We start from the raw sequence: 26993 nt of genomic DNA, 5'->3' as shown, positions 1-26993 counted from the left end.
AGCGCCGCGGACACGGACACGGCCTGTGCGCGTGCACGCGGCGCGGGCTGGGCGGGTCGTCTCCGTTCACGCCGTCGGGGCTGTGGCGCGCGCGCGCGCCCACGAGCGGATCCGGGCAGAGACACCCGTGACTCCGTTCCTGGAATGAACGGTAAACTGAGGCTCGCCGCTGTCCAGGAAGACAGACGCGGCCCGTCCCCAGCTAAGGCGGCGCTCCTAGCCTAGAGAACGGCGATGGGATTGACAGCCCACCCTCCAAGGGATTGACAGGTTGCCGACCAATCGCAGTACAGCGATCGCAGCGTGGGGCGGGCGGGCGCGCGAGATTGACAGCGGGCACACCAATCGCAGTGCAGAGGCTGGACTCCACCGCATTGGCTCAGGGATCCAGAAGGAGGGCGGGGTGTGGTTATCTGCGCGTTCTGAGTCGGAACCGCGTGCGACTATTTGGGGGCGTGACCAGTCCGGGAGGCGGGGATTATCGGCAGAGAGACCAATCGTAGGGTGAGGGTCGTAAATGACGGCTGTCAAGGCCTATTCTGCGCTGGCCCAAGTCCTCGCTGGGCTCGGAGGCGTGGCCAAACAGAAGCGCGCACCCTGAGAGGACTTGAGTGGCGCCTAAGGGGCGTGGCCGTGTTTAGGTCTGCCCCTCGTGGGAACGTGTCCAATAGCGAGAGTCCAAGGGGAAGGCACGTGGCTCCCTCAGGGGGCGTGGCCACCCGACGTTAGCTTCGGGGTAGGGCGGGGCCTCGAGAGGGTTTCAATGAATGCGGCGGCAGCCGGAGAGGATGGCGCCGGAGGGGGTGGGTTCGTGGGCGGGGCCTCAGCGCGCGCTGGGCGGGGCCGGGCGGGGGGGGGGGGGGCCTGCGCGGCGGCCGGCGATCATGTCTGCGCCGCCCGCGCTGCAGATCCGGGAGGCGAACGCGCACCTGGCGGCCGTGCACCGGCGCGCGGCGGAGCTGGAGACGCGGCTGCTGGCGGCGGAGCGCACGGTGCGCGCGCAGGCCGAGCGCCTGGCCCGCCACGACCAGCAGCTGCGCGCCGCCCTGGACGAGCTGGGCCGCGCCAAGGACCGGTGAGGCCCCGGGGAGGGGCGGGAGGGAAGCCCGGCGGACTTCGCGGAGGAGGCGGGCGGCAAGGGCTGGGAACCAGGAGCAAAGCTCTCCAGAGCTGTGCGTGCCTGGCATCGCGGCACTGAGGAGTCTGAGGCTGGAGGAACAGGAGTTCGAGTCCAGCCTCGATGACAGGGGGAGTTAAGAGTACAGCCTGGGCTACGTGAGTGTCTCAAACTGTTCAAACGGGGCCAGCTGTCCCGCAAGGCCTAATCCCGTTGTACTGCCCGCCTGAGGATCGGAGGAGATGGGAGAGAAGAGCATGTCCCAGGGGCCGCTGGGTGGGAGCCACATCGGTAGACAGAGGCGCAGAGCACCCGAGGCCTTGATGTCAGAGCTGTGGCAACCATTTTGGGCCACGAGGAAGTCCTCCTGAAGGAGACACAACACTGGCATTGGTTTGGTTTGCTTTGGTGTATTCTGGACAGGGTTTCTGCTGTCCTGGGATTCTCTTTGTAGACCACACTGACCTAGAACTCACTGAGATCCGCCTGCTTCTGCCTCCCCAGTTCTGAGGTTAAAGGTGTGCGCCACCACAGCCCCGGTTTGTCTCCCCCCCCCCCCAAGGCTAGCCTTGAAGGCACTGTTAGCCAAGGATAACCTTCAGCTCCGGATCCCTCTGCCTCCACCTCTGGAGTGCTGGGAGGAACCCTGCCTCCAGGCATGCTGTGGGTTGGGGTCCTTTACCAGTGCAATGGAGATGACTGTGGGTAAGGGCACTCACTTGCCACTAAGAATGGGAGGCAGAGGCAGGAGGATCTCCATGAGTTCCAGGCCAGCCTGGTCTACAGTAAGAGTTGCAGGGCAGCCAGAACTACACAGACAAACCCTGTCTCGAAAAACAGAACAAAAAGATGAAGAATTTTATCCCATGGGATGTAAGGAGGGAGCCAACTCCTGCAGGCTGTACCCCAACTTCCATGTGGACACGTGAACATGCATACAAGCATGCAAATAAGGAGGCAGTGGAGGAGGGACCTAGGAGCCTCTGAGGGTTCCAGCGTAGGCAGGTGCAGACCCTCCACCCCCGGTCCTAACTACGTCCTCTGGCCCCTCACCAGGGAGATTTCTGCCCTCCAAGAGCAGCTTCTGAGCTCGGAAGCCGCCGTCCGCAGCCTGCAGGCCGCCGTGGACCAGAGGGACCAGATGATCCAGCAGCTGCAGCCCCGGGCTGACTTACTGCAGGACATCGCTCGCCGGCGACCACCCCTGGCTGGGCTGCTGGCCGCCCTGGAGGAGGCCGAGCGCCTGGGCCCCTTGCTGGCCAGCAACCAGGGCCAGCTCCTTCCCGATGGGCCTGGCCCACCCCTGAGCAATAGCACTGGGGAGGGGGGGCAGGACGAGCTTCAGCCTGCCGTGTTTGGGACGACTGTGTGAGCTGCCCTGGCGGTCCAGATCTCAGGGTGTGTGGCCAAGGCCCTGGACATCACCAGTGTCCCGGAGGGGACCTGGGACATTACTGGGATCCCATCTAAACATCAAAACAAGCGAAAGGCCAAGCTCTCACTTAAAACAGTTTTCTCCCCAGTGCTTGGGGCATCCGCTACATTCAGTTGATTTGAAATAATCCCCAAAATAAAGAAGGCTGGGGTGGCGGCTCAGTGGTAGAGCCCCCCACGCATCATGCACAGGCGTGGTGGCAGCCTGACAGACGGACGGACGCCTGCCGTCCCAGCCCTGGTGAAGTAGTGGGAGTCCGACCCCTCGTCTCAGTTTGAAGCTGTGCTGTCTCCTGTTTGAGATGGGGTCCCACATAGCCTAGGCTAGCCTCTAACTGCTGTCTCAGGAGGTGACTTGAGTTCTGCTGGGGTGACAGGCGCCCACCACCAGGCCCTGTCTTCTTTGGGCTTTGTGTTTTTATTTTTGCTATGAGGTGGGGTCTCCCTCCATAGCCTGGGCTTCCCTGGGCCCCACAGCCCTCCCAAGTGCTTTTATATAGGTGTGAGTCACCAGCCCCGCTGATGTGACCCCCTTCTTACTCTTAGGCCTCCTGAGCCGTCGTCCTCGTCCAGGGCAGGAGCTCCTCTTTATTTCACATTCTGTTGCTTCTGTATAAGAAGACAAATCATCGTCCTGGATCTGTTTAATTTCTCTCTGGGGAGAGCAGGCAGGTCAAGACACCAGTGAAAACCTCAGCCTTTGCCTCAGGGCCTCTGCACTGTCTGTTCCCTGTGCCTCCCGCTCCGTGCTTTCCCCATGACACTCAGGTTTCTCAAATGCCCCGTCCGGAGGGCCTCTGACCAGCCTCCCTGTGGTTACTCCTACAGCCTGCTTGCTGCCGGCCACTGTGGTGGTTTGGCTTTTTGAGACATAGTCTTGTGAAGCCCAGGCTGGCCTCTAACTTTTTATGTAGCTTGGGCTGGCTTTGAACTTCTGGTCCTCCTGCCTCCTGTCGACATCAGTGCCTGCCAGAGCCGGTGAGGCCCCCACCAGCCAGAGCCTCCTGGACATCCGATGAGCCCCTGCCCTGTTCTGGGGACAGTGGTGTCTTTGTAGCAAGTCTCCTTTGGATACCCGAAGAGAACCTGTTTTTAGCTCCTGGTTTCAGTGCCGCCCCCGACCTGCCATGGTGAGGCTGTGTTGCCTGTCAGAGCCCTGAGAGCGAGGGTCCCCACACCGCTGCAGCCAGCGGCTGCCTGGTGAGTTCCATGGTCCCCAAGCTCAAGGCATTGCCCTTGAGCAGCCACCAGGAGGGAAGAGGCTGCTCCAACCTGAGGGGCTCAGCTGGCCCCTGAACCTGGACGGTGCTGACTTCCTGTCTGGGACCCTCAGCAGAGAAGAAGGGGGTTGTTTGTACAGGGGAGGCGGGTAGGGCCTGTCTGCACTGGAATAAACCGGTTGTTTCTAAGCCTGGGCTGCTCTTTTTCCTGCCGTGGGGACTGAGGAGGACGCTGCCGGCATCCTGGGACGGTTTTACACCCGAGTGGGGTGGAGTCGGGCGCCCTGCTGCTCGGTGCACAGGCTGTTCCCAGTGACAGTTGAGGAAACTCAGGCCAAAGCGAAGGGAAACAAGCCCAAAGCCACTTCCAATTTAGGGGACAAGGAGCATATTGAAACTCCCGTTACCCAAGTCCCGCCTTCCAGTCCCCTACTAGGCAGGGGCTCCACCCTGACCGCATTCCCAGCCCCTCACTGGGGGTTGTGGGCGGGGCTTCACTCCTGGCCACGCCCCCAGCCCATCCCTGGGGGATTCTAGGGGGTGGGGAATTGTAGTGCTGAGATTACTCCCAGCCTTGTATCTTATTAAGACTCAGAATTGCTTGGGCTGTAGCTTAGAGGCAAGGCTTGCTTGCCGTGGACTGAGACCCTGGTTTCTACCCCAGCACTAACTCTTAAGTTAATTCTATTTTACATTTCTCTACAGAAAAGCAATGGTCCCCGGGGAGTGACCTGGCACTGCTTGCCTGGCTTGCCAAGGCTCTGGGTTCCATACCCAGAACCCAAACTGAAAACAATGGGCTATTTTCCTGCTCCTCGCCAGTGTGTGGAGTACAACAGGCCATGCATTTGGGTAGCAAAATGTCACTCCAGTTTCTCATGAACTGAATCAGGACACTGGTTGGCTTGCAAACGCATGGGTAATTTTTCTTTTGACTTTGAGACATGCTGCAGGCCGCAGGAATATATCATAAGAACTCAGCTGGTTATGGCAAAGTCACTACCTGGAGGGATCAGGGAATTCCTCCAGAGGAAGCCAAATCCCAAGGCGTTTTTGGTGTTACTTGGCTTGTTATATATCAGCTGTCTTCTGTTATGAAAATCATGTGTGCCTTCATAGCTTTCCCAATTGACTTTTCCCTAAGAAGGACTAACAGTGTAGACTGATCACTCTCTGGACATACACATTCCAGGTATTTGGAGAACAGCCTCAGGAAAGGCTTTCTCTGGAATCAGATTATCTGCCTTGGCCACTTTCAAGGACTACAGGAAACACCACCCAGGTGGGCGCCCAACTTCCGAGGACTAACAGTGATAACAACCCACCTGCAAGTCTCCTGACTTATGGTAAATTCCACAAGGAGACACCGCCTAGGAGAGGTGGACGTTAAGTAATAGCTTTACACAATTTAGCTCGGACCCCCCTTTATATACCGGGACTTCCAGGGCATAGGGAGAAGAGAGAAGAGAATGGAAGAACTAGATGGGTAAGAACTTGAGAGGAACGAACTGAGATGGGGAAGAACTAGATTGAAGGGCTAGAAGAGAGGACTAGAGGGACGAGATGGAAGATGAGGAAGAGCCAGATGGGGAAGAACAAGATGAGGAAGAGCCAGATGAGACAGGAGAAGGGAGAGGAGCTGATAGGGGAAAGAACTAGATAGATGAGAACCTAGAAGGGACAGAACTAGATGAAGGGATTAAGATAGAACCTAGAGGGGACAGTAGACAAATATAGAGAAATCAGGAAAGGAAGGAGCTAGGCACGAGAACAGAACTGAAGCTGTGTATAAAGGATGTTATGCCAGAGGAATTAAAGCAAGTGGACTATAGAGCTCGGTGTGCTGAGATTCTATTTCCCAAAAATAGTCCTCGCCGTTAGTAGTTCTCTCTCCTGAGCCCCTGGGATGTATAATATTGAGGCTGGTTCCCTTAATATTATACAAGAGAGACAGTCCCGTGGCCTGGAACTCCTGCCCTTCTGTCTTCCTGTGCGTTGGGATTACAGCCATGTACCACCAGGCCCCGGGTTTTATTTTCTATTTTTTAATGTAGTTCCAGTCAGTAGCCCAACTTGGCTTCAGACTTTCAGCTGTGTCCCCACCTCAAGTCTAAACAGCTAGAGAGCTGAGGTGGTAAGCCTGTGCCACCATGTCCAACTAGCCCTCGACTGGATTAGGCCAGGCTATCCCATGTAGTCAAGAGTGGGACAGCTGTGTGCCCCAAGTCTCGAGTCAGGCTTGAAGCTACCGTGGACTCACAGCGCCTGCCCTTCTAGGCTGGCTAATGTGCTTGACATGGAAAGAGTTACAGCTGGGCCCCTCCCAGTCCCCGGAGCCATACTGCCTAGCAACAGCTGTGCCAGGCAGGACGCACAGACCTCCCTGGAGCTCCACAGGCAAGACTCGGGGACACAGGCAAGCCAGGCGAGTGGCTGGGGTGTCCTTGGGCCGTGTGGCATCACCCGCTCTGTGCCAGGCCAGCCGAGTACGGAAACTCACTGGGGGTTCTGTGCCTCTGCAGCTGTTCATTTGCACTGGCGATGGACACCGTGAACGCCACCGTGGAGAGGCTGAGGACTCAGTGTCTGTCCCGAGGGGCCGTGGGCATCCAGGGCCTGGCCAGGTGAGCCCTCAGCCCAGTGCTCGCGGCGCCTCCCGGCCTGAGCACCCCCATCCACGCAGCCCCATCTTGACCCCCAGGTTCTTCCGCCGCCTGGACAAGGATGACAGCCGGACCCTGGATGCAGGGGAGCTGAGGCAGGGCCTGGGGCAGCTGGGGCTGGAGGTGGGGGAGGCAGAGGCCGAGGCGCTGTGTGGGCGCTGGGACCGTGACGGCAGCGGGACCCTGGACCTGGAGGAGTTCCTGCGGGTGCTGCGGGTGAGGGGGGCCTCAGAGGCCGAGGGCGGGGCTGGCGAGGGTCCCAGCACTCGCTCCTCAGTCACTGTCCCCCACAGCCCCCCATGTCCCCAGCCCGGGAAGCTGTCGTGGCAGCTGCCTTTGCCAAGCTGGACCGGACTGGCGATGGTGTGGTGACTGTGGATGACCTGCGGGGGGTCTACAGTGGCCGGGCTCACCCCAAGGTGCGCAGTGGAGAGTGGACGGAGGACGAAGCCCTGCGCCAATTCCTCGACAACTTTGACACGTCTGAGAAGGACGGGCAGGTGTGTTCACTTGGTACCTCCCACAGGGGCAGCATGCCTGGCCTGGGTCCCCCCTCACGGCGTGCACCCCCACAGGTCACACTGGCTGAGTTCCAAGACTACTACAGCGGACTCAGCGCTTCAATGGACACCGACTCCGAGTTCGTGGCCGTGGTGAGCAGTGCCTGGCGCCTCTGACGTGGCGGCCCCCACCTGCCTCGCAGCTGCCCTTAGCCTAGTCCCCTGACCCACCTGCTACCCTGTCACCACGGTCCTGGGGCCCCAAGCAGACACAGGGAGGGGGACGTGTGAGAAGGGAGGCTGAAGAACCGGCTGGACCAGGTCTGCTGCAGGGGCACCCGCAGGCCTGGATTCACCACTGACCCCATCAGGGCCCCATGGCCACACCCAGCTCATCTGGCTGCCAGGTGCACAGGCGGCCAGGGTTTAGTTAAAAGTTTTAATGCAGTTCTCAAATACATTTCATATGACAATCTTACATAAATGTTCCAAAACACATGGGCGACGTCTCGAGTCACTTGTCACTGGCTGGCTAAGGCTGTAAGCAGAGTGTGACCCATCTGCCAGGCAGCCTCTGGTGTCCTTGCTGGCTCCCTGGCCAGAGATGGAACCACAAAGTCCATGGGTGGGGGCGTCGTCTTCCGCCAAGCACAGGCCCTCCGCAGGGCCTTTGCCTCTCAGGGCCCTCGATGGTGGTTACCTCAGGGCCGTGCTGCGCCGGGTATCTGCTTAAGGAGGCCCAGGTGGTGTGGGTGGGCAAGAGCGCAAGAACCCTCCTGGGCCCGTCACCTTTGTCTAGACAGGTGTTCTCAGGCCCAAACTTAGGGGTTCGCTGTAGGGGCCGGGCGCCACCCACAGGGACGAGTCAGCTCAGCCCATGAGCAGCTTCATCCAGGCCAGTGAAAGCCACGTCATCAGAATCAGCGAGAGGCATTAGCCACATGGACCTGGCAGAGCGGGAAGCCAGCCGACAGCAGGTTCTCTCAACAGAACGCTGAGCCCGGAGTTTGAATTGTTGCTGCCCAGGAGAGGCGGCCACCACAAGGCTGGGTGGCCAGGCAGGCCTGAGCCAGCAGAAGCGGTGACAAGTGTCAATGTGCCGTTTCGATCGGAGGAGGAGGAGGAGGAGGGCGGGAGCGTTCTTTCTGCTCATCAATATGATGAGGTCTGAGTCCCAGGCCACATCCTGGCATCCCCGTCTGCTGCAGAGGGACACGCGGATCCAGCCTGTGGCCACCCCAGCAATAGACACCACCGTGACTTTGCGGCCTGCAGGGAGGGACGGGCAGCGGACAGACGACAAAGCGGCAGCCTGACGCAGTGGCTCCGCTGCTATGTGCTCCCAGGGGTCTGGCCATCCCCTTCGTCACCTGTGCCTGTGGGAAGAGCAGGTCCCTCAGACCCAGCACACAGCCACCACGGACGGGGGCGGGGCGGGGGGGTCCCTCCCACGGGTCCCCTGCTGCTCACCGGCTCCCGAGGGAGCGACCCCCGAGGGAGTCAGCACTGCATCCTCATCACTGTCTTCCTCCTCGGCGGCCCGGGTGGCTCCTGGCTCAGGTGCGGGTACCTTGGCCTCCTGCTCCTGCTCCGCACGGCTCCGCAGCGCCAGGATGCGGTGGTGCAGGGCTGCGTACAGCTGGCCAGTGTCCTTGGAGCTGGCCTGCGGAGACAACGTGTGAGGTGGCAGGGCCTGGCCAGCCGACTCCTCCGACAAGGGCCTGCCACCGCCCCGGTGCGGAGGACCCCTGGAGTTAGGCTAGACACTAAGGTCAGAGCAGTGTGCAGCAGAGGGACAGCACGGCGCACCACACGGCCATCAGGAGGCGTGTCCTTGCTGGTGACATCAGCACAGTGACCAGCACTGAGCCAGCGCTCCACCCCAGCCTCCCCGAGCTCACCGAGATCAGAAAGACCTTGACGGCCTGGTCCTCGGCATCTGTGGCTGTGATGCGGATGCTCTTTTCACTGGCCTTGTCCATCTGCATCTGGGCCCACAGCTTTGTGTTCAGGATGAGGCGCAGGCTGCCCTGGGTCCGCATCACTGCAGCAAGGAGGCCGCTTAGCCACTCGCCTGCCCCAGCCTACAGCCCACGTCCAGAAGGGGGAGCCGGGCCCTTGCGGGGAGGGGATGGTGTGGAATTGGCCAGGAGCGCCCTCACAGCACCCTCCTGAGATGGAGACTGCCCATTCCTACCCGAGGACCAAGCCCCGGCCATCACATGTGTGAGGAGGGTCCCCACTCTCCCCACCCAGTCAGAAGCCAGGCGCGCATCTGAGGCTCTAGGAATAAGCCTCACAAGGGTGGCTTGCTACCTGCTGGGTAGAAAACACACGACTACCCCGTGTGCACAGGTTCACAGGTCACAGACGGCCACTGCCAAGGAGGACTGCAGACGTTCCCATCAACTTTTTTTTTGGTGGCAGGATCTCAGTAGCCTGGGCTTGGCCTTGAACTTACAGCAGTCCTCCTGCCACACCTCCCAATTCTGGCCCTAAGCTGACTTTTATTGGGAATATAACCAAACAAGAAAGAAGCTCCCTCGTCTTTGGAAGAGGTCAAACATGGGTATGGCAGGCTTGCAGTGGACCCCAGGCCAGCCTGGGCTACAGAGTGATGCCATTTTCACAAAGTCCCCGGAACAGGAGGAGGGCAGCTCTGACGCTTGCGCGGCCCTGTTCTGAGCGATCACAGCCCGCTGGGTCCTCTGGCTTTGCTGAGAGGTGGGGCTGCATGCTGACGCCCAGGCTGGCGTTACTGCTGCCAGGCTGCCAGAGGCTCACAGTGGGGATTGGCAGCCCTGCTCACAGCCATGCCCCTGCCCCAGCTATGGAAACCACACTTGTGGTTTGGTGTGACCCCAGCCCACCTCTAGGAGGGTCTATACTTCCCCAGTGCTCACCCAGCCGGGACTGTAACGTGCCGTCGTCAGTCGACGCCATGTCGTTGAGCCTGAGAAGTCCCCGGCCACGCTCCACCCACGACTGGGAGGTCTTGTCAAACACAAACAGCTTACACTGGATCTGGAACACATGGGGTCGGCGGCGAGCGGGGTAAGAGTACCTGCCCTCTGGGCCCCACAAAGCTCAGGCTCCACTTCAAGAGCTACCAGTGACGCTGGGGTATCTGATTACCCCCCCTCGCTGCCAGCTCCACGAGCTATGGCCAGGATGCTGACGGCCAGTGCCAGCTTAGTTATCCAGTCGTCTATGGACCGGTTTGAGTTCCGTGGGACCGGGAATGGAACCTAGGCTCCCGCATGCTAGGCTCTACCACGGAGCCATGCTCCCTGCTCAAGTGTGTAAACCAGGGGAAAATCCAAACCCACGAGATGCCACCCACAGCGTTCCCACAGCGCAGGAGCACCGGGTGCTGTGATGAGCGGCCTGGCTGCAGGGACATCCTACCGTGCTGGGGAGACCACAGCATGGCAGTCCTTCCACTGCCCACCCAGAAAGCAAGTAAATGTCCTCCTCACAAACACGCGTGGGTCATCCTGCTTACAAGAGTCCCAAAGCACAAAGAGGCCACGTTATCAGCCCCCTGGTGCCATGCAGCCCTCAGTGTCACAGCAAGGGACAGAAACAACAGACCTAAGGACACCAAGCTTAGTGACAAAGCCAGGAGAACACTCCACACATCGGGGCACACCACCAGAAACGTCCGGAACTGGGAAATACAGAGATACGAGGAAGGCGTGGGGGCCGGGGTGCTGGCTCGCTGGGATGGGGCCTTATTTAGGGGTTGAAAACTTCCTGTCAAACTGGGACAATGGTTATGCAACTCATTTTGGTTTCCTTGGGGCAAAAAAGTTCCTGGTTGGCCTGATCCTCGCTCTGTAGTCCAGGCTAGCCTTGAACTCACAGAGGTCTGCCTGCCTCTGCCTCCTGAGTGCTGGCGTGTGCCACCACGCCCAGATTCTCTTCGTTGTTGTGGAAGGGGGATCTTGCTATATGTAGCCCAGACTGGCATCATTCCTGGCAACCCTGCCTCAGCACGCATGGTCTCACCTGCAGCACGTTGCTCTCTGCCTCCTCCCCCGTTATGACCTCCACCTTCTCCAGGAAGCATGTCCACGCTGTAGCCTTGGTGTAGGCAGCGGCTGACTCAGCCAGTGACTCTGCATAGACAGAACCCACCAAAGAAGCGTCAGCAGGCCTGGGACTCCCAGGGACCTGAGGAGCCCTGGCCTGGTCAGCCGAGCAAGGCCACCCACCATCCATCCCGGGCACTTCAGGCCGACCTCGCGTGTCTACTGGGGCCACAGCTGTCCTGCCTGACGGTGGGAGTCTGCAGAGCTGTGTGCAGAGCTGTGCCCTACCTTTCTTGGGGGCAGCCTCCTGGGACGATGGCTCAGACCCTGACTGGGCATGCGTAGTCTCCCTGCTGGCATCTGAACTGGCTTCATTCAGCTTGGGGGGGCTCTGAGGAAACAAGCGTGCCAGGGCGGAGCTGCTGTGGGTGCTGAGGACAGAGTGAGAGCCCAGCAGGGACGGCCACTCAGCACTTCCCGGAGGCCCGACTCCTGCACACCCTGCAGGGGCCTGTCCTCAACAGCCATGCCTAGTCAGGCCCTCTCAGGACCACGGGGGAGCTCTGTGACAACACACTGTGGCAGACCAACAGGGGGAGCTGCAACGTGGTGACCTTGCCAGGCAACGGGGGGAAAGACCAGAGTCTGTGGATGCCCAGCCCGGAGGGAGACAATGCCGAGAGATGCCAGGCTCTGCACCCTGGGCTACAAGTGTGCAGAAAGCAGGGAGCGTGCACGCGCCTGCTACCCTGGCCGCCCGTCCTGCAGAAGTGGCAGGCGTGGCTGCTTCTGTGGACAGGGACAGACCGCCTGTCTCAGTGGTGTGTCTGGGCGAGTAGGACAGCTGAGGTTCATCCCAGCTGGCCCTGGCCCCAGGGACGCCTAGCTCGGTGGAGAGTAAAGACAAGAAGGGTGAAGCCAGCCCTCTGGCGGCCTCTGTGGGCAACCGAAGCCCGTGTGGGACGTGAGCTGGTCTTTCTCGTCCTGACTGTACAGGAGACAGCGCAGCAGCCGCGTGCCGCGTGCCCCACGTGGGGACAGGCACGAGGGAACAGTGCCAGGGCCACTCACCAAGACACGCTCACTCATGTTCTGGCCAAACACAAACTTGTTGGAGGTGTCAGCACTGTGGGTCGAGTTGTCTGCGCTGGAGAGGAGGGGCACCATCAGTGTGGCCCCTGATGTGCACCCCACACACAGAAGCACACCCCACCCCCAGCTGACACACAGGCAGGCAGATGGAGGGTCCCGGGCGCGCGCATGCTGCAGGGAGGACCCCTCTGTCCACCGGAGCTCACCTGCAGCTGATGTACTGCAGGAAGTAGTTGGTTGCAGGGGGTGTTTCTGAGCTGGGTGTGCAGCGCTGTCTACATCTGCCACATCAGCATTCTCATTCATTAACTGGGGAGAGGAAGCGACCTGCTCACATGGCCCGGCCTGTGAGTGCACCGAGGACACAGGACCACTGCCACCAGCATGGCCACCCCTGACACAGCAGTCACAAAGACAAGCTGGGCATGGTGGCGCACGCCTTTAATCTCAGCACTGGGAGGGAGAGGCAGGATATCTCTAGGAGTTCAGGCTAGCCTGGGCTACACAGTGAGAGCTTGTTTTAAAGAGACAGTAATCTGGTGTGGGCCCAGACCCCAGCACTGCAGGACCCTGGGCTCAAGGCTCATCTGGACTACACTCCAAACAAGCCGGGAAGGAAAACCTGCAGGAAAGGACCACCGAGCTTTAGGAGCTCTCTACTGGGTCAGGAACTGCCTTTCGGCTGGCACCCAGCACACCAGTCACACAATGGGCACATGGCCACCACAACCATAGCTTCTCCGTGGTTGTTAAACCCATGACGTTGGTGGCACTCCTGAGTAACTGAGGAGGAGGCAGTGCGTTAGAAGACACTGTGATCCTGGCTCATGGCTGCGCTTGATGGCTAAGTACGGAGCCCACGGAAGCCTTCATTCTCTGAGGATGCCAGCCTGCCCCACCAAAAAGATGGCCTTCAGACCGTGCTGGGCCTGGGGTCCGGTGCCTGAGCATGGTGGGTCCCCAGCCCCAATAAGGAGGTGCCCGAAGGTCGCGGGTCTCTTGGCCTAAGTCACAGCAACACCAGCTCCTCCCCACATCCCCTAGGGACGGGAGTGTCCACCAGACAGCGAGGGACAAGGAAACAGGAGGACACACTGGAGTCTTCTACACGGTGGAGTTCTCAATGTGGTGACAAGGTCTTGTTGTGCAGCCCAGGCTGGCCTGGTTTCCTCCATCCTCCTGCCTCACTCAGCCTCCCAGCATGATGGGACACAGGCCAGATCATTCTGAGGGGCATCCTGGGCTCTGTGGGGTGCTGAGCAGTCCCTCAGTCCTCTTTATTCCCATGTCTGGCGCTCCACTGTCTTGGTGGCACCCATAAGCCAGAAGCAGCCCTAAGTCTGCCCAGAAGGCTTCCTGGCAAGACACTTGGAAGGCAGAGGGCAGAGCTTCATGCCTGGAGTGTCCCAGACCCTATCCTCTGGCACTGCAGGCGTCAGACTGTTCCTAGGAGTGAGGCGTGGTCTCACCACTCTGCTCATGATTTTGTGGTGGCCCGCATGGTCCTGGCTGCTGAGGCTGGGGTGCGAGCTACCTGAGCCCAGGGCCCAGCTCACTCGAGCCAGGCCGGGTAGTGCGCCACTGCTATCCCAGAGCTCAGGAGGCTGAGGCTAGAGGGTCAGGAGTCCAAAGTCATGCATAGCCCCATAGTGAGTTCAAGACCAGCTCGGGCTATATGAGACCTTGTCTCAAATCAAACCCATGTCACATCAATCATGTAATCATTATCTTAGTGTAGCTCTTGAAAAGACGACCTGAGGTAGCCTAAAATCCTAGGACTTGAGGATCAGGAGTTCAGTTCATCCTTGGTTACATAGTAAACTTGAGGCTAGCCTGGGTCACATGAAACACCATCTCAAAGTGGGGAGGGATTCTTAGCGGGATGGGGCCTTGAGCAATGGATGTCTGGGTAGATATGTGGCGGCCGTGGGTACCCCAGGCCACTCTCCTTAAGGACTGCCTGCTGGAGTTCCTCTGCTCCACATCTACCCAGCAAATACCTTCACTCTGTCTCTCAAGTTCTGTCCAAACACAAAGGCCTGTGGGGCCACCTGTTCCTCTTCAGAGTGTCCCTCCTCTGAGGTGCCATGTGGGGTTTTCTGAAGCACTTTCTCCTACAGGAAAAGAAAAGAACCCAATCACATTTAGAAGTGATAGCAACAGAGTGCCCAAGAGCCTGAAATCAGTCAGCTGGGCATGAGCATGACTGGCAGCTATGATAGGGTCTGCTGGGGTGGGCAGAATTAGAGAAAGGCCTGAAGCCTGGCAGCTGGCCAACACCACCAGTCCCCTGCCCCAGTGCAGCTGACAGAGGCAAGGTGGATGTGGGGAGCCCAAGACCCAAGGGCACCCCTCTTAGAGGCAGACGACTGTGAGTATCACACCGGTGCTCAGAAGGCATCTCTAGGAACACACTCTCAGTGCTCTAGCTCAGGCCTGAGGACACTGGTTGTCAGAGGGGCAGGCACGGCACCATACCCTGGTGCCAACAGAGCCAGACTCAGTACCCAAGGTCCCATCCAGCAAGGGGACGGACACTCAGGATGTAAACTCTATACGTCAAAGGGCAGAGTCACAGCAGCTACCTAGAGACAGACCAGAGGAGCCCCATGTCAGTCATGAGAGGAAATGGTGCGGTGTGGAACAGAGAGGAGACTCCGCTGTGGGCAGAGACAGGAGCTGGAGGATCTCACCTTGCAGGCCGCTCTCACTTCCAACCCACAGCTTCCCGGACTGAATGTTTTATACCAGCTCATGGTTTTGTTTTTTCCAAATTATATTTCTTCGTCTATGTGTGTCTATGAGCAAGGGCAACTCCCTGGACTGATCACTTCCACCACTGGGGTCCAACTCAGGTCAGGCTCAGAAGCAAGCATTTTTTTTTTTTTGAAAGTGTTTTTCCATATATTATTCAAATGAACTATTAAAGTGTTAGCATATATCCATATAAGCATATTCTTTTTTAATTCTGATCTTAAGTGCAAGCATTTTTAATTTGGTAAGGCCTCTCACTGGTCCTTCTAAACGCTGTCTTGCGAGTGTGACTCTCCTGAGTTCAGCGACTTGTTCACCCGTGTGGCCTAGACGAGGGGAATTTGAAGTGCTGCCAGGAGACCTTTGGGGGTAATTCCCTGGCTGCACGTGGAAGGTGGGGTGCTGGGTGCCCTGCAGTTCCAGGAGCCCCGACATGTCTGTGACAGCAGCTCACAGTGGCAGGAAGGGTGGCACGGTGCTAACTGTGTTCTCTGCTAGTCTGTCAAGAGTCTCATAGTCTACTGGCTTTGGCACCCTATAAATCTGGTTGCATTCTCGTTCTGCCATGGCCCTGTGCCTACACAGGCAGGGTGGCTTGTACGCAGTCTTCCGTATGCCCGTTAGGCACCATTCCCACTGAGAACCAGTCCCCAGGCCTGTTGTGACTGCAAAGGTTTCTGTCCTCCTGTCTGTCCTGTGTCACCAGGCGGCTCTGCCTCCTGGCCAATGCCTGTCAGAGGCTGAACCCCACTCCCTGGCCCGAGTCAGCATCCCTGATCAACTAGTGTCAGCATCATGAGCCAGGAATGGCTGAGAAGGTAGGGGTCCGGCCTGCTCTTGTCACGTGATCAAGATAATAAGCATGGTGATCCTGCCCATCCCAGGACATTCGGAACGTGGGGCCTTGGGGTCAAATCTGGGTGCCACAGGGACAGATCCAGAGTCAGATCAATGTTAGGCACTGAGCACCCAGCCTGCTGGCAAGGAGGTGGCCCAGTGTGTGCCCGGCTGAGGAATAGGATGGGTGTGCATTGTGGAGGACAGGGCGGAACCCTGGCTGGAACTGTGCACTGGCTTTCCCTCCTGAGGCTCAGCCACGCTCACAAGAAACAGGCTGGAAGCCGTTCATGTCCCCTCTTAGGGCGCTGGAGTGGGGTGAGCATTTTCCTTGTGAGAACGGACACATGGCTCTGACTGTGACTCCATGTGGATGAATTCAGGAGCACAGCAGGCAGCCTGGGAAGTGGGATCTCCGTCGACCCCTCACTGGCTGCCAGCACACTGCCTGGCCTTGAACCCCGGGCTGCAGGGCTCTTCTTGGGCTGACTCCCCAACACCAGCATCTGTGAGCCCCGAGGGCTCACCTGTGACTTGGGGAGGGGCACAACACACACACAGGACTCTGTCGTGGAGACACAGCCACAGGTCAGTTCTGGGCTCCTGGTCAGTGGGGCCCATCCTGACAGTGACTGACAGCCCATCAATCAATGTTGGGTGTCCAGTGGCTGGGCTCTCAGGCCTTGGTATGGTGTGGAGAGGACTTTTAACAGGGTCCTGTGGAAGTGGGGAGGTCACAAGAGCACCATCCTCCCAAAGAGCACTCCCAGTGAAGTGGGCTGTAACAGCAGGGGTAAGTGTGTGCTGGCGGGGGACAGCCCCAGGCTGTGAGCCCATGAACCTGTCTCTGCGAACACCCCTGCCTGGGTACTGTGTTACAGCGATACAGGTGCAGCTGTGCATAGAACACTAAGCAAGCCCAGGCATGCTCAGTGCTGGAAACCACTTGGGGTGTCTGGATGGATAACCAGCTCACTCTGGCCAGCCCCACGGCCCACCGACCTCGAGTGTGTGGGTCCCCTCGGCAGACTCGGAGGGGCTCCTCTGTGTGAGGTTCTCTGGCGATGCGGACATGGCCGGTCCCGTGCAGTCTGCTGGCATGCTGACCCCATTGGTGCCGCTGCTGGGGACTATAAAAGGAGGAAAAGAGTGGACAGGTGGCAGATGTCCCCCGAGCTCTCTGGCAGCTGGTCAAGCTGCTGGACTCTGTCTAGGTCTCCTTTGTAAACAGGCTTCTAAATTTCATTCATCTTAGGCTGTGCATGGTGGTGAGCGCCTTTAATCCCAACACTTGGGAGCAGAGCAGGTGGATCTCTGTAAGTTCAAGGGCAGAGCTACAGAGCAAATTTCAGGTCAATTAGGGCTACATTAAAAAAAAAAAAAAAAGCACCATGCATTCTTAGATTAAAAACAAAAAAATGCCCCAACCTCCCACGAGGGGCTGCTGTCTTTATTCTGGAAGACACTACACTGACATGCAGCTCAGTATACAAGGCCTGGGCTTCATCCTCAAGCAAACCCCCTCCACCACCCCTGTGCCCAAAACAAGACACAAACAAGGATTGGCTTCCAGTGTGTAGAAGCGAGACTCCCAGAAAACAACCAGCAAAAGGACACCTACTGCAGACGGCTCCCGTGCAATTCACCAAAAGCCACCTGGGCACATGGGGTGGGCATCCAACCCGCACCGTGCACTCACAAAGCCAGAAGGGAGCTGGCAGAGGGGTGTATGTCTACTACCCCATGCCTGAGAATTCCAGGCTCCAGACTGAGTTCCGGAGCAGACTGGGCTGCACAGTGAGATGCAGAGTCATAAAAGTCCAACTAAACCAAGGCAAAGTGGCAATCCCCTAGCATGCCGGGCCATCCTGCTGGCCCCCAAATCAAGACAAACAAAACAAGAATCTTCGAGTGTGCTATGGGCTGACTCTGAGCACTGGAGCCAAGCGTAAGCCAGGTCCCAGTCCACTGCTGAGCTTTTGAATGACAGGACCAAAACCCAGCGAGCCGCAGGTAGCCTGGAAATTGCTCTGCCAGGGTGACAGAGCACAGTGTGGGAAGTTGACAAGAGAAGTGGGCAGCACCCCATCCTTCCATCAGGGCTCCCCAGAACGGAGTGGCCCTAAGAATCCCCTTGCCTCTGGACTTCAGACTGTGACTTGGCCTTACCCGTCTGCGACAGCACCTTGGGCTGTGGGGCCTGCAGCACAGCTGGACGGAGCACACCACGCTGCTGTTCCCTGGGCTTCTGGCTGGGCAGACCTGGAACACAGTGGATTCTAGGCATCTTGTCCCTGAGCTCCAGAGCACGTCAACTCGAGTGGCCATGCAAGGAGGCAACACTCAACACCAACGCTTTCTCTACAGTGACCGTCAGCGGCCACTGGGGTCTGTGAGGAGACCTGGGTCACGGCTACCCTCCCAGAGTGGGCCCAGTGCAAGGGGGGATGGCCATGGCTGGTGCGGGGTCCCAGTGAGTTCCCAAGAAGGAGACACCCCGCCCCACAGGTCTGAGCAGCTTTCCAGAGTTGTGTTCATGTCAGCCATGGTCCCTGAAGACAGACTGGGCCTGCAGCAAGGATCCTGGGGCCAGGCAGAGGCCTGGAAACGTCACCCACCTGCACTGGGTGCCTGGCCATGGATGAGCGTCGGGGGCTTCAGCCGGAAGCCGCTGCTCTTCTCCTCTGCAAGCACAAGACACAGCTGAGTTCAGCCTGTGGGGGGCAGGAGCACAGCACAACAGGGCGCACAGTGGGCCTGGGCCCCCCGAGAATGGTGCAGGCTGCACCAGGAAAGCAGGAGGCGGGGCCAGAGGTGTGGCTCTGCAGCGAGGCCAGCACGGGAGCCGGAGGATGGAGATGCTGAGGCAGGGTGAAGTGTCCATCAGGCGCTGGCCTCCCTCCCAGGCAGGAAGTGTGGTGCTGTTGGGCTCACCAGCCCTGCCAGCCACTCACAAGAGGCTCGGTGACCAAACTAGCAGGTATGAGAGCCGGGGCTACGAGGACAGCTGGTCTAAGAAGGTGTGAGGAGAATGTACAGGCCACAGGCAGGCATGACAGACGCAGACCCCACCATACGCATGACTCTCCTGACGGAAAGGTCAACGGGAGAAAGCCCCAAACCCGGGCTGGCTCAGCGGGGGAAGTGCCTGCTGTGCAAGCAAAAGAGCCCGGGTTCAAATCCCCCCACCAGCAAAGGCACATATGGTGCGGGCAGGCAGGAGCACCCTGGGGCTCTCTGGCCAGTGGGGCAGTGACCAACGAGGACAGTGGTGTTGGCGGGCAGAGGTGGGCACACCAGCATCCCTGCCCCACGCGTGGACCACACACACACAGACAAGGAAGCTCATCTAGAAACACTGGGAAAAGGCAGTCTTAGGTGAAGAGGAGGTCGGTCCCTCAGTGCAGGTCCGTGGACAGAAAACGCCCACAAGTGGTGATGCCTGCAGCTGAGGAGGGGCGACGCCCAGGGGGACTGGAGCGGGGGCTCGCTGGGATGGAGTTTATCTGGACACACTCAAGCTTACTGTCGCACGGGCTGACAGGAAGCGGGTTGCACTGGAGGCCCAGGTGCTGCATGGGGACCCCCAGTCAGCAGCACTCGAGCACCTGCACGAGTGCAGAAGGGCCGACGCAGGCAGCCATGCAGCGGGGCAGGGTGCCTATGGGGAGGGGGGGGTGAGCGCTGGGCCGCACTTCTCAAACCTGAGACCAAGGTCCTAAAACAGTGTAACCGGAGGCCCCAAAGACTAGCTTTGGGCACCTGAATCCTGGCCACAGGAGGTGCTTCAGGGTCCTGTTCCCCACAGAAGTATCAACATAACCTTTAAGACTTGAGGGTACCACAACTGGCCATAGGGACCGCAGCCACTCACCTGCACCGGCATGGTGCACCGGCGTGGCCACTGTGCTAGCACACAGAAATCCATGCCAGGTACCACTGTGACCAGGTGGACAGACACTGTCGACTGCTGGGCAGCCAAGGCTTAGAGTCTGTCCCTAGCCCCATCCACAGGGGCACCCCGGGCTCTCCTCAGCCCCCCTGGAGACTCAGTTTGCTAACAATGTTGCAATAGGCCCTGGGGAACCCAGGCTTCACACCCCCCCCCCACATACAGCTGGCTGTTGGATTTATGCTACCCAAGGGGCAGGGGTGCTGGGTGACACTGCGGACCCAAGGGAGCTCCCTGCTTCATTGGGAATACACTGGGGACTGAGCCAGGCTGGCCTGAGGCTGGCAAAGCTCCCAGAGCAGCGGCTGACGCGGCTGGGGGCTGGGCAAGCATGTGGCTGGCGGGGACGGCATGACCAGAGGCTAAGGAGTAGAACCAGGTTTCTTCCTCAGGCTCACTGTGTGGCTGAGGATAACCTTGAACTCCTGATCTTCCTACCGCCACCGCCTAAGAGTTGAGATGACAGACGTGTATCTCCATGCCTGGCTGAAACCAGGGTTCTTGATGTCAGCAAGAAGGGCTAGGATGCTGAGCCCCATCAGCGTGGGCTCCACATGCCCAGGACCAGAGCCAAGCAGGGTACCCTGAGCACCAAGATCCTGGCTCTAGAGTCCACCCCCGAATAGAGAAGGCGGATCGATTCCAGGACTGAGATGGAATGGTGAGAAAAGTCCTGGGAGGGCCGGAGGGAAGGGACCAGGAGCGGCACCTGAGAGTGCAGCAAACAAGGAGAGCCAGCTTCCTGCACAGGGGAGCACAGCCACGCCAGGGAAGAAGCCAGCAGCCTGACCAAGGATGACAGTAACACCAGAGAGGCCAAGTCACTCCTGTGAGTCCCCAAAGACAGCCCGGGCTGCAGACTCTGCTATGAGGAATTACAATGGCTGGGGAGACAGCTGGGGAGAGGGGAGGCCTCCCTGCAGGTCTGAGGCCCTGACTTCACATCTCCAGTATTCACATCCAAAGCCAAAGGATCCAGAGGATGGATCCTGAGCTTGCTTGGCTGGGCAGCCTGGACCCAACTGTGAGCTTCTCGTCCAGGCAAAGACCCTGCCTCAAAAGCAAGACAGAGAAGAGCCATCGAGAAAAGCACCTGAGGCCGTGCTCTGGCTCCTCCACACAGAACAGGCCACACATGCACATGCATACAATCAAGGCAGGCCGGACAACAGAGCTGCAATCTCTACCCACCCAACAAACCGGCACAGGGTCTTCAAATCAAGGCGGTTTGAAGGGCCGGGTCATCAGAGCAATGAATTGGACCAGACCTCCTCACAGAACAGAAGGGACACCTGCCACCCAGGGATGGGCTACCAGGATGAGAACCAGAGGCAGGAGGCCAGGATCCTGCATGGTCATGCTCTTCAGGGAAAAACCAGGGAGGAAGCAGGGCCGGGGCTGCAGTGTTTACCCCAGGCCACTGAGGCCACAGCACCCTGTCTGTCAGCCTGACCAGGGAGAAGTCTCAGGGCTGGCCTAAGAGTGGGAATACCAAAACAGGCTGCCCCTTGTGCCCTCGTGTGGCTAAAGACAATGCTTGGGGTCAAGCCAGGTGTAGAGACTACCTGGGGACCAAAGAGCACAGCCAGGCCCCTTCCTGGTCTCACAAGCCAAGCAGGCAGAGACTGACACTGAGAACGAGAGTGGTCTTGAACACCTGATCCTGAGTGCTCGACCAACTGGTGCTCACCACTGCGCCTGGTCTATATGGTTCCTGGGTCCAAACCGGGCCCCTGCACACTAGGTGAGTGCACTACCCACTGAACATCAGCCTGGCTTTCCGTGTTCTTTAAAAATACGAGGCAGCCCCACCGGCCTGCAAGCAGGTGGGAGACCCGCCTCCAGGCTGCACCAGCACCCCGGTCACCCACTGGACTCTGTCCCTCCAAGACCCAGTCCACCGCTCAACCCTAGCACCCAAACATCCTCCCCATGCTCAGCCCTCCCCCACTACTCCAGCAGACTACACAGACACAGGCACCAATCAACCAACTGGAAACACAGGTGAGTGACTGCCCTCCCAGCTGGACTGCCCCAAACCCCAGACCCTAAAGCCCAGGGCACATCCCATGCCTCTCCCCTTCCATCCCAGCACCAGCAAGGCAGTGGGGCCCTGCCCCCAACTCTGGTGCAGTCCCCACCAGCCTGTGATCAGGTGGGAGACCCGCCTGCAGGCTGCACCACCCTCCACCACCCACTGGACGCTGTCCCTCCAAGACCCAGTCCACTGCCCAACCCTGCACACCTGAACATCCTCCCCATGGTCAGCCCTGCCTGCCACGCCGGCAGACTACACAGGCACAGATGCAAACCACACCAGTGGGAAGAACAGGTGAGTAAACGCCAGTGCGAGAACACATTCAACAACCAAAAGAGCAGTGTGGCACCACCAGAACCCAGAGATCCTAGAACAGCAAGACCTGAACATTCCAATGCAGTGGAAACACAAGAAAATGACCTTAAAAATAACTTTATGAAGATGATACAGGCCCTTAAGGAGAAAATGAAAAATTCCCTTAAAGAAATCAAGGAAGCCGGGCGGTGGTGGCGCACGCCTTTAATCCCAGCACTTGGGAGGCAGAGGCAGGTGGATCTCTGTGAGTTCAAAGCCAGCCTGGGCTACAGAGTGAGTTCTAGGAAAGGCACAAAGCTACACAGAGAAACCCTGTCTCAGGGAGAAAAAAAAAAAAAAAAAAAAAAGAAAGAAAGAAATCAAGGAAGAGAAAAACAAAAAATTGGAAGAAATCAATAAATCCCTTAAAGATAGCCAAGAAAAAAAAAAAAATCAGGGTTGGGAATTTAGCTCAGTGGTAGAGCAAGGCCCTGGGTTGGTCCTCAGCTCAAAAAAAAAAAAAAAAAATCATCAAACAGGTGAAGGAAACAGTTCAAGACCTGAAAACTGTAATAGAGGCAATGAAGAAGACACAAACCGAGGGAAGGCTGGAAATGGAGAATCTGAGTAAACAAACAGGAACTACAGACACAAGCATAACACCAACAGAATGCAAGAGATGGAAGAGAGAATCTCTGGCGTTGAAGATACAATAGAGGAACTATATTTATCAGTCAACAGAAATGTTAAATTCAATAAATTCCTAACACAAAACATCCAGGAAATCTGGGACACCATGAAAAGACCAAACCTAAGAAAAAGAGGAGAATAAAAGAGGTGAATTCCAGCTCAAAGGTACAGAAAAGATATTCAACAATATCATAGAAGAAAACCTGCACAACCTAAAGAAGGACATGCCTATGAAGGCTACAAGAAGCTGACAGAACACCAAACAGGCTGGACCCCCTCCCAAAAAAAAAAGTCCCCTGACCACATAATAATCAAAACACTAAACATACAGAATAAAGAAAGAATATTAAGAGCTGCAAAGGAAAAAGGCCAAGTAACATATAAAGGCAGACCTATCAGACTATCACCTGACTTCTCTCTCTTTTTTTTTAAGATTTATTTATTCATCATATATACAGTGGTCTGCCTGCATGTGTCCCTTCAGGCCAGAAGAAGGCATCAGATCTCATTACAGATGGTTGGGAGCCACCATATGGGTGCTGGGAATTGAACTCAGGTCCTCTGGAAGAACAGCCAGTGCTCTTAACCGCTGAGCCATCTCTCCAGCCCCCCACCTGACTTCTCAATGGAGACTCTGAAAGCCAGAAGGTCCAGGACAGACATTATGCAGATACTAAGAGACCATGGATGCTAACCCAGACTACTATACCCAGTAAAACTTTCAATCACCATGGACAGAGTAAACAAGGTATTCCATGACAAAATCAGATTTAAACAATACCTAAGAAACAAGCTGATGTAGCTATCCTAATAGCTAACAAAACAGACTTCAAACTAAAATTAGTCAAAAGAGATGGAGATGGACATTTTATACTCATTGAAGGAAAAATCCATCAACATAGTCTCAATTCTGAACATCTATGCTGCAAATACAAGGACATTCACATTTGTAAAAGAAGCATTACTAAAGCTTAAATTACACATCAAACCCCACACACTAATAGTGGGAGACTTCAACATCCCACTCTAACCAATGGACAGGTCTGCAAGACTGAAACTTAACAGAGAAACAAGGGACCTAACAGGCATTATGACTCAAGTGGACTTAATAGATATCTACAGAACATTCTACCCTAACAAAAAAGAATATACCTTCTTCTCAGCACCTCATGGAACCTTCTCTAAAATTGACCACATATTCAGTCACAAAGCAAATCTTAACAAATACAAAAACACTGTAATAACCATCTGTATCTTATAGGATCACCATGGCTTAAAGTTGGAATTAAACAACAACAAAAATTACAGAAAACCTTCAAACTTATGGAAACTGAACAATCCTCAACTGAATCACCATGTTTTGTGGAACATGATGTTTTGTTTGTGCTCTAACAAATAAAGCTAGCCACTAGTTAACCTTAGAGGCCAGGCAGTGGTGGCACACACCTTTAATCCCAGCCCTTGGGAGGAGGAAACAGGAAGTGATATGAGGACTCGGTGGAGGTAAGAAGTCTCTCCAGTGGCTGGTTATTCTGCTTCTCTGATCTTTCAGCTTTTACCCCAATATCTGACTCCGGGTTTTTATTATTAAGGCCAATTAGAATTCGAGCTACACCACTGGGTGAAAAGGAAATAAAGAAAGAAATTAGAGACTACTTAGAGATCAATGAAAATGAATGGACAACAAACCCTAACTTACGGAACATTATGAAAGCAGTGCTAAGAGGAAGGTTCCCAGCACTAAGTGCCCACATAAAGAAGATGGAGAAATCTCACACTAGTGACTTAACAGCACACCTGAAACCTCTAGGACAAAAAGAAGCCAAGTCACCCAGGAGGAATAGATGCCAGAAAATAATCAAATTGAGGACTGAAATCAAAAAAGTAGAAACAAAGAGAACTATACATAGAATCAATGAAACAGAGTTGGTTCTTTGAGAAAATCAACAAGATAGACAAACCCTTATCTAAACTAACCAAAAGGCAGAGAGAGACTATCCAAATTAACAAAATCAGAAATGAAAAGGGAGACATAACAACAGACACTGAGGAAATCCGAAGAATCATCAAGTCATAATTCAAAAACCCGTATTCCACAAAATTAGAAAAATCTAAAATAAATGGACAATTTTCTCGAGAGGTACCACATAGCAAAATTAAATCAAGACCAGATAAACAATTTAAAAGATCAGTAATCCCTAAAGAAATAGAAAGTCATTTAAAGTCTCCCAACCAAAAAAAAGCCCAGGGCCAGATGGTTTCAGCGCAGAATTCTACCAGAATTTCAAAGAAGAGCTAATTCCAATACTCTTCAAATTGTTCCACACAATAGAAACAGAAGGAATACTGCCAAACTCTTTTTATGAGGCTGCAGTTACCCTGATACCCAAACCATACAAAGATGCAACAAAGAAAGAGAATTACAGACCAATCTCCCTCATGAACATTAATGCAAAAATACTCAACAAAATATTGGCAAACTGAATCCAAGAACACATCCAAGAAAAAAAAAATCCACCATGATTTAAGTAGGTTTCGTCCCAGAGATGTAGGATGGTTCAACATATGAAAATCTGCCAATGTAATACACCATATAAATAAACTGAAATAAAAAAACCACATGATCATCTCCTTAGACACTGAAAAAGCCTTTGATAAAATCCAACACTCCTTCATGATAAAGATTCTAGAGAGATCAGGGATACAAGGAAGATCCTAAATACAATAAAAGCAATATACAGCAAGCCCACAGCCAACACTACATTAAATGGAGAGAAACTCAAAGTGATTCCACTAAAATCAGGAACAAGACAAGGCTGTCCACTCTTCCCATACTTATTCAATATAGTACTTGAAGTTTTAGCTAGAGCAATAAGACAACAAAAGGAGATCAAAGGGATACAAATTGGACAGGAAGAAGTCAAACTTTCACTATTTGCAAATGATGATAGTGTATACAAGTGACCCCAAAGATTCTACCAGGGAATTCCTACAGCTGATACTTTCAGTAAAGTGGCAGGATACAAGATTAACTCAAAAAACTCAGTAGCCCCCCTATATACAAATGATAAATGGGCTGAGAAACATCACCCTTTACAACAGCCATAAATAATATATTAGAGTAACTCTAACCAAACAAGTGAAAGACTTGTATGACAAGAACTTTAAGTCTCTGAAGAAAGAAATCGAAGAAGATATCAGAAAATGGAAAGATCTCCCATGCTCATGGATAGGTAGGATTAGCATAGTAAAAATGGCAATCTTACCAAAAGCAATCTACAGATTCAATGCAATCCCATCAAAATTCTAATACAACTCTTCACAGATCTCGAAAGAATAATACTCAGCTTCATATGGAAAAACAAAAAACCCAGGATAGCTTTTTAAAAAAAAGTCCTGTAGAATAAAACAACTTCTAGAGGCATCAGCATCCCTGACTTCAAGCTCCACTATAGAGCTACAGTAATAAAAACAGCTTGGTACTGGCATAAAAGCAGACATGTGGACCAATGGACTCAAACAGAAGACCCTGATGTAAATCCACACACCTGTGAACACTTGACAAAGAAGCCAAAATTATACAATGGAAAAAAGAAAGCATCTTCAACAAATGGTGCTTGCATAATTGGATGTCAACATGTAGAAGACTGCAAATAGATCCATATCTGTCACCCTGCTCAAAACTGAAGTCCAAGTGGATCAAAGACTTCAACATGAATCCAGCTACTCTGAACCTGATAGAAGAGGAAGTGGGAAGTAGCCTTGAACTCACTGGCACAGCAGACCACGTCCTGAATACAACACCAGTAGGACAGACACTGAGGTCGACAGACAAGTAATAGATGGGACCTCAGCCAGACGGTGATGGCGCACACCTTTAATCTCAGCACTTGGGAGATAGGTGGATCTCAGTGAGTTTGAGGCCAGCCTGGTCTACATAGCGAGTTTCAGGACAACTAGGACTGTTACACAGAGAAACCCTGTCTCGAAAAACCACAAATAAACAAACAAACAAATAAATGGGACCTTCTGAAACCTAAAAGCTTCTGTAAGGCAAAGGACATCGTGAATAAGACAAAACGGCAGCCCACAGAATGGGAAAAGATCTTCACCAACTCCTCATCTGAAAGAAGGCTGATCTCCAAAGTATATAAAGAACTCAAGAAACTAAACATCAAAATACCAACTAATCCAATTAAAAAATGGGATACCAATCTAAACAGAATTCTCAACAGAAGAATCTCAAATGGCCAAAAGACATTTAAGGAATTGATCAACACCCTTAGTCATCAAGAAAATGTAAATCAAAACAACTCCAAGATACCAGAATGGCTAAGATTTAAAAAAAATAAAAATAAAAAAAAATAA

The 26993-nt window shown here is 55.1% G+C and overlaps 3 protein-coding genes across 3 annotated transcripts in view; 2 read left to right on the top strand and 1 right to left on the bottom strand.

Moving 5' to 3' along the window:
- Positions 1-878: 878 nt before the first annotated feature.
- On the top strand, positions 879-3960 carry Vmac (vimentin type intermediate filament associated coiled-coil protein). The gene is made up of 2 exons (XM_028863349.2): positions 879-1075; positions 2174-3960. The coding sequence occupies exons 1-2, from the start codon at positions 885-887 to the stop codon at positions 2487-2489; spliced, it is 507 nt and encodes a 168-aa protein (XP_028719182.1). The 5' UTR covers positions 879-884; the 3' UTR covers positions 2490-3960.
- A 1811-nt stretch (positions 3961-5771) lies between these two features.
- Caps (calcyphosine) lies at positions 5772-7430 on the top strand. The gene is made up of 4 exons (XM_028863345.2): positions 5772-6395; positions 6473-6650; positions 6728-6934; positions 7010-7430. Exons 1-4 carry the CDS (start codon positions 6313-6315, stop codon positions 7109-7111), a joined length of 570 nt encoding a protein of 189 aa, XP_028719178.1. The 5' UTR covers positions 5772-6312; the 3' UTR covers positions 7112-7430.
- The window catches only part of Ranbp3 (RAN binding protein 3), a 44975-nt gene continuing 25341 nt past the window's right edge, over positions 7360-26993 (bottom strand). The window contains 13 exon segments of the mRNA XM_028863344.2: positions 7360-8310; positions 8405-8597; positions 8836-8978; positions 9838-9958; positions 10946-11055; positions 11257-11359; positions 12040-12115; positions 12267-12318; positions 12321-12369; positions 14061-14174; positions 16654-16781; positions 17821-17913; positions 18270-18335. Of these exon segments, the coding sequence (XP_028719177.1) occupies positions 8267-8310; positions 8405-8597; positions 8836-8978; positions 9838-9958; positions 10946-11055; positions 11257-11359; positions 12040-12115; positions 12267-12318; positions 12321-12369; positions 14061-14174; positions 16654-16781; positions 17821-17913; positions 18270-18335 (1292 nt within the window). The 3' untranslated portion in view covers positions 7360-8266.

Source organism: Peromyscus leucopus, chromosome 22 (assembly GCF_004664715.2).
Source record: "Peromyscus leucopus breed LL Stock chromosome 22, UCI_PerLeu_2.1, whole genome shotgun sequence".
Classification (NCBI taxonomy): domain Eukaryota; kingdom Metazoa; phylum Chordata; class Mammalia; order Rodentia; family Cricetidae; genus Peromyscus; species Peromyscus leucopus.
The sequence above is the reverse complement of the archived record's forward strand: the minus strand, read 5'-3'. Positions and strand labels throughout refer to the sequence as shown.

What these genes read in the sequence shown, in the direction of transcription:
- Vmac (XM_028863349.2), top strand. Translation starts at nt 885, where the DNA reads ATGTCTGCGCCGCCCGCGCTGCAGATCCGGGAGGCGAACGCGCACCTG. An exon ending in CTGGGCCGCGCCAAGGACCG is followed by an intron (nt 1,076 to 2,173) that starts GTGAGGCCCCGG and finishes GCCCCTCACCAG; the next exon opens with GGAGATTTCTGCCCTCCAAG.
- Caps (XM_028863345.2), top strand. Translation starts at nt 6,313, where the DNA reads ATGGACACCGTGAACGCCACCGTGGAGAGGCTGAGGACTCAGTGTCTG. An exon ending in GGCATCCAGGGCCTGGCCAG is followed by an intron (nt 6,396 to 6,472) that starts GTGAGCCCTCAG and finishes CTTGACCCCCAG; the next exon opens with GTTCTTCCGCCGCCTGGACA. An exon ending in AGTTCCTGCGGGTGCTGCGG is followed by an intron (nt 6,651 to 6,727) that starts GTGAGGGGGGCC and finishes TGTCCCCCACAG; the next exon opens with CCCCCCATGTCCCCAGCCCG.